Here is a 6,993-nt window from a genome sequence, read left to right on the forward strand (position 1 = left end):
TTCGCTTTTTTTTTTTCTAAATGAAATATGCCACTGCTAAGGTGGACCACTATGAATGCAATTGTTCTGTATGAAAGTGCAACAAATAATTTAAAAAAAACACATTCTTTATTGGCTGTTTACAAAGTTAGAGGTACAGTGTAAAGAAAATAGATATAAAAGTCTGGTAGACATATTCACGTAACAAACAACCAAAAGTGCATAACATTAACCTGCTAACAGTTGATATGTGAAGGAAAGTGCTACACTGTCACTCTATCGCTATTTTGGTAAACCGTCTGCACAGGCCCCACCTGTGAACTTTGTGGTCTTTCAACAGACTTCATTCGAGTTCTGACTCATACATAGTGATACATTACTATAGGTGTGGGCTAACATTATCACCTAAAGCCTACACAAGCACATTTCTCAAATGTTCCATTGCATATTCGCCTGCTACAGTTTAGAAAAAGACATGTTTTTAAAAAAGAAGTTCCACTTGGTCTGATATTGCTGCCCACTCTGCTGTGCTAGAAGATAAGCAAAAAGTAGAATAAGGGTGACTGGGGAGTTTCCACACCAAGCTTGAGCCTCGTGTTGATGTCTTGTATGTATCATATTTGTCCAGAGGAATTCTCACGACTAATTTCAACAATCTATGTGCAACACATGACAAATCACAGCTGGTATTGTTTCCATTCGGGATTCTTATCGTGTTGCTCACTGGGCATGTGTCAGCTTGCTGTAGGAGTGCTAATAAACAAAACCAACTTTAACCTTCTTAAAAGTGGGCCATTGTATAGTAGGTGGTATGCAGACTGTAGACTTCCTGGTACTTCAATTTAATGTGTTGTAGGATACCCTATTGACAAAAAGGGAAACTCCCCTCACTGGACTTTTTCACATCAATTAAGCAATAGTTGGAAAGTACATATAATTCCTTGTCATGTAGGGGAAGAGGCTATATATCATGCTGTCTTCAGCCTGATAAAGTAGCTTTACAGTACAGTCTTGTGTGCCCTGTCTCTTTCACAATCTATCACACAATATAGTCTACAGGAATAGACAAATATAAATAATAAAAACGCACACAAAAGTAACACATTAACCATTTCCTTATAAATTACCACATAAAATCATGATCAAGATAGCATTGTTCTTGCCTGGCTTCTTCAACATCCGTTATACATTTACAAATTCAGCAGTAAACAGTCGGTAACTAGGTCTCGAGCATTGCAACCTGAGTAATACAATCTACATCTATTCTGGGAGGCATACGTGGGCTCAGCATTACTGTGAGTGTAAACCTGTAGTCAGACACAGCCAACCACCCTCCTGCACTGTACATTCACACAGCAAACGCTCTGCAGCTTTACCGCTCCGACATGCAAATATTAAAAGAGACGTCATGTAAGTGAAACTCAATCCTACTCATTCATGAACTACAGTAGTCATTTACACAATCCAGTGACTTCAAAGTAGTTTGGAAGTAGTTAAAAAGTCAGAAGTAAAACAAACATGCTTATTTCGAATGATTTCCGAAAGCTACAATTTAAATGTAAGGTTTCTGTTTTATTATTACTGAATTATTACTCCATATTTGTATTAGGGCTAATGTATTACTACTGTAAGTGAAAAGGGAAAACACACAGCCTCGCTCTGTCTGTTAGAATTTACATAATGAATAGGCTGTCCACTGTTTTTTCCCTTCAAATTTCCCCTCCTTCCCATTTGTCTATTTACTGTATATTCACGAGAATATCCTGGTGTAACTGTAGAGCAAAGTTGCTTTTTGAAAGAAAAGAGGGTGACTAAAAGACAGCTGGATCATTATACTACTTTTTTTCTTTCATTTAGATCCAAGCAAATTGGCACAAAGACATCCCTGAAACTTGTGACTCAGCATCACAAAGAATGACCCCATCTTATTTAGGATAGTTTTTCCCTTTTATAGACTTAAAACCTCAACAGGTTTTTCAGCGTGGCAGTGTTCCAGTTCCCCTTTCCATTGATCCAATGAGCTGATCTGTGGATTCTTTGGAGTCAAGTGACTCTGAGCTGCTGCCCTGCTCTTGCTGGGCCTCGTGGAAACTACACTCAATTGCTATTAATGTTGCGGGGTCATCTAAAGAAGAAAAAAAAAGAGAACATATTAAATGCTTTCAGTGTATTTGTTATTGGCTTAATAAACACTCTGATAATCAGTGGTTCATGTAACATGGTCCAGCTGTAATTACCTGTAGGGGTCCTGATGATCGGTGTTTTGACGATCGGTGTTTTGACGATCGGTGTTTTTCTGTTCAGCTTTTTAGTCTTCTGTCTTTTCTGGTGGATTTTCACAGTCACCACGACGATGGTGACGATGGTGAAGGCTATCAGAAAAACACTGGTGGCCACAGATACGACCAGCGGCCACGTCTGTTCCTGGTCATCTGCAACAAAATAATAAGAAGTTGTTACTACTGGCTCTCAATAAAAAAAAAATAATTCAAGCACAAGTACAGTACAGAGATAGAATTACATCCTACCAGGTTTAGCTGGCTTGATCACTGGTTCAACAGAAACATTAGCACACTTGACGTCATTAAAAGCATCTCCCCGGGATTCAATGACACCTGGACACCTTTGAGAAGAATAAAACAGTTATAATTACAATGATTTTTCTGTTTCTGGGTTTGTCTGTACAACAACAGCAAACATGCCGGATGCCATTTTTAGAGCTGGGTATATCTTACTTGCTCCAGGGTTTACACTTTTGGTGAATTTGGTTGTTGAAGGTTCCCTCTGGACATGACTTGCAAGAACCTGTGCAGACAATCATTCAGTTTACTTGCTACTCAGTGTAACACGTAACTCTAGTGTGTATGAGCCAAAGTCATGAATATTTGTGGTTTACTTACGGTTCTCTGTAGGCTCCTGACCTTTGTCGCACCTCTTGATACAGAATGAACAAACGGCATCACCACACATGAGTCCTTCTTTGCAACCACACTGTGTGTCAGTAGTGGATGTGCATTCTTTCACTAGAACTAAAGCACCTACACATACAAAGAAAGAGGAAGAGAGTTGTAAAATCATGGATTTAGTTTCTTGCAGTATGCTACTGAGAGGTAGTGCAGTTTTGTGACCAGTAGGATCTGTTAACATACCTACACACTGTGTACACTGTTTGCACCTGTAGTCTTTGGGATTAGTTGTAAATCTTTTGGGCTCACAAGGCTTACAGAGATCTTTTGGACTTGGGCCACACTCTCTGACCAGGCGGTTTCCTATAAACACAAACAAAAGACACCAATAGTTGTATTTTAAGCTCTGTCACAGGTCTTCATACATAAGATCTTTTCTCCCTGAAAAGTGCAGCACAGAGACGAGAACAGAAAAGCCTGGTTAGGGTAAGTAAGTGCTCAAAACTGTACTGTTTGGAAATTATAATGACATATACAAGTATATAACACAGCTCCAAATTATTTGGTTTATCACTTAGCTCATCCAACCTTTTCCTCTCTGTTGTGGTATTAGCTGTAAAACCACTGAAACTAAATGGGGTTACAAGCAGCCACCACAGAAGGAAATGCTGAAGAGCTGGCAAATTAGTTTATGTGGAATCTATAAACATAGTGGGAATCTCTCCTTCTCTTCATGAATATATAAATATACAGTGTTTCATTTAGAATAGCACTGTTTTTATCTTGACGCAGGTAAAATCAGCCCGGCACGACAGTAGTAATAGGGATACCACATACAGTGTAATGATCTGTAAGAGTGCTCCTCTTCATCGATTAAATATCATTGTGTGATGAGTTGTGATGGTCATAATCTCCTTTGTTACTTACCAGGATGACAGGCGTCACAGCAGACATTGTTCCCATCTTGTCTCCATTTTAAACAGCCGACCTGTTCAACACTGCACAGACAGCACTGAGCAAGCAGAGAGAGACCCATTGCCCACAGGATCACAGCCATACTGTTGTCAGCTCCACACAGCCTTGTTGTTAAGGATGACACCTCAGGTAATCCAATCCAAGAGATATTCCAGGTGATTTTTTTTTGTTTTTGTTTTTAAAAAGGCTCACAATCTTTAGCTGTAGTCTAAAATACAAGAACCCCCTTAATAAGTCTTCTTAAACTTCACTAACTCAGCAGCAATGTTATGGAAAGATAAGTTATGTCATATGAGGAAATCTGTGTGTGCGCGCTCTAGCCTCAGTGTTCTCACACAGTTTGCCTCTGCCAGCTGAGAATGCTATTCATACTCGAGGGGGGGCGTGTCCTGTGAGTCATTAGTGTGTGAGTCACTGTGATGCACTTTTGAACATTTTTTTTAAAGAACAAACTGAAACAGGTTTATTTATTTATGATAACTGCTGCTTTCGTGCCATCGGCTGTTATCTGAAATTACGACTAACTTGTTTTTTCCTGTTTGTTTTGTTATGCTACCCGCCACCCCCCCCCCCCTGAATTCCTACACTACATTTAAGATGACAAGAATTATAACACGGTCTTGTTATTAGTCCTGACATGCTTGCACCAGTTCCAACCTGTCCAGATTTAGGAACTCTAAATTAAAACAACCTTTTTTAAACTCAGTACTGCTGCATGACTGCCAAAACACAGTTAGTACCAGCCACAAAAGAAAAAACGTGCAGATTGAGGAAGCCTACAGTCACAGTCAGTTTTGTTGTTCACATTTGTAACAATATGTGTATTCATTTGGTTAGGTTTGACCTTCATCATTTGGTAGACAAAACTTGAGCTGGGTTGTGTGGGGGGGGACTTTCCTGCTACTATCATTATCTCTGGGGAAATACTAGAAGCCACAGTGAGAAAAACTGTAAAACCGTCCTTGCAGTATTAAGTTTTTATTTTTTTTCATATCTTTGAGGAAGCTAACACATAATTTGAAATGGAGGAAGTATCAATGTTATTCAATCCATGTAATGAGATCACACTACTGACTGTTGACTGATGTGTCATGTCAGGCGATAGCTGTGGTACTCCTAAAAAGTTAAAAATTTTCCCTTTGCCACAATCACCTGCTATCATTTGTGGATGATGATTAATGCTTTGAAAGCCCTGTCCATGTTCAATAATGGTTGCATCGAAACTGAAACAAAAAGTGCAGAATGAGTATTTTACTGTGGTAAAATGAAAGTGTGGCTTCCTAAAGGTTATTTGTTTGTAAAGTAGAATAACCTTTGATTGTGTGTTTATTTTCTTCTGAAAAGGGAAGTAAACTTCCAATAATTCTCATGATTCTGGAAAATTTGTTGACTAATGATGAGATGTGTCGCATGTCACAGTTTAATCTCACAAATGTCATCCAAGGATGACTCAGCTCGACACACACGACTAAGAACACGAAGCAATATCACAAGATCTGCTTACTGCCACGTTTATGATGCATCATGATTGTATCATATTTAAAATGACATTTGAGTCAAAATTTCACCTTTGACCTTTTAATCCTTAAGCCTACCAGGGGTCCGCCTACTTTAAAGTGCATACGCAGGTCACCTGAGACTGTGATGTCAAACCTCAGCACCTCAATAGCCTACATAGCCTCGGCCAAGAAACACCTCCCACCCAAACTCCCACACTTACCCTTCAACCGCCCCCTAAATTCAGCTATGAGGCAGTGTAAACCCCAATAGCTGAATTAACATACTAACTTGGGAAATACGTTTGAGGTGTTCGGTAAACACTATAATAAGATGTGTTCATTCTGCTGGTAAATGAATGTGAGTGTGCGTGTGCGTCTTTGCATGTAGGCTGACATCAGTAGTGAGACTCAAAATGCGACTACGCCAGTTCTGACTAAAGCTTTGTCAGCCTGGGTTTTCATATGACTTCCTATGTTTTATGAAGTCTGTGTTCTTACGGGGGGGGGGGGTCCTTCTTTTGAGGGTACTTTTTAATCTGCCTCCGCAGGCGAGGGAGTCACTTAGGCTTTGGCGTCACTTCCTTCCTGCCTTCTAAGTTGTTATGACACATCCCCCAGTGAGAGGAGGACGGGGGGGGGTTGCTGCTTCAAGATCAAACAGTGATGTCTTTAAACGTGTGTGGTTAGGTCAAGCAGACAGGTGGTCTGTTCGGGCTTAGTATTTAAACTACTGAGTCTGTTTAGAGTACCGTCAGCCCACTTGGAAAGTACGCCACAGCAGCGCCGCTGCTTGGAAGTTCCACTCAGGGGTGTGAGCTGTCGCGTTAAAACAGTGCGGCTGACACATTTGGTCATATGTGATGTTATACTTGTTACAGTTAGTTTGTCCTTTTTATAAACCTCTATGTGATGAGCAACCAGTGGTCATCATATAGACCTTTTGAGAAGTGACCGCCTACTTTACTGTGCTGACTAAGCATCGCAAATTATCCAAAATACATAATCGATATCAAACTTAAAGTGTTTAAATCAGGTGAGAAAAACCAAATCGCACATAAAATGTCTCCATCTAGTGGACCTGCTGTGAAAAGAAAAGATTTTTTTTTCAGTTAATAAAACATTACAGGCGATTTATCAGCGAAAATGCGGACAAACCTTTTAACATATATATTTTTATTCATATATATAATAAATTTCTATGTACAATTTATTCTTCTTTTTGTAAAGAAAACAAAAAATTAAAGAGAAAGCTTTGATTGCAAACAGTGTTTCATACTAAAGGGAGGGAGAGACAAAATGGAAAAGTGCTCATAAAACTAGTGTGTGTTATTTCCCTCCTGTAACTATATTTTAGGTAGATGCAGAACAGGGGTTTGCCATTGTTTTGCAAGGAGATTGGAATCTGAAGGCCAGGATTCCCCTTGAAGTCACTTGTAAAATCCTAAAAATGAGAAGTGCCGGATGATATTCCCAAATAGATCAACATCATAGACAACTTCTACATTATTAAGAAATATATCCACCACGCGGACGTGAGGCTTTGGCTTTCATCGCGCTGACTTTGAACGAAGCTCACACTCTCGCTACGGGCGAGACCACCATGACGCAAACTGGTTTCGATCTCGTGTCAACCC

The 6,993-nt window shown here is 39.7% G+C and overlaps 1 protein-coding gene across 1 annotated transcript; it reads right to left on the minus strand.

The window, feature by feature from the left end:
- Positions 1–92: 92 nt before the first annotated feature.
- On the minus strand, positions 93–4,224 carry tnfrsf9a (tumor necrosis factor receptor superfamily, member 9a). The gene is made up of 7 exons (XM_010738097.3): positions 3,813–4,224; positions 3,129–3,248; positions 2,880–3,017; positions 2,715–2,784; positions 2,508–2,602; positions 2,217–2,411; positions 93–2,104 (listed from the first exon to the last, which is right to left on the minus strand). The coding sequence occupies exons 1-7, from the start codon at positions 3,940–3,942 to the stop codon at positions 1,956–1,958; spliced, it is 897 nt and encodes a 298-aa protein (XP_010736399.2). The 5' UTR covers positions 3,943–4,224; the 3' UTR covers positions 93–1,955.
- Positions 4,225–6,993: the final 2,769 nt, after the last annotated feature.

This window comes from Larimichthys crocea, chromosome XV, assembly GCF_000972845.2.
Source record: "Larimichthys crocea isolate SSNF chromosome XV, L_crocea_2.0, whole genome shotgun sequence".
In the NCBI taxonomy this organism is placed as follows: Eukaryota; Metazoa; Chordata; class Actinopteri; family Sciaenidae; genus Larimichthys; species Larimichthys crocea.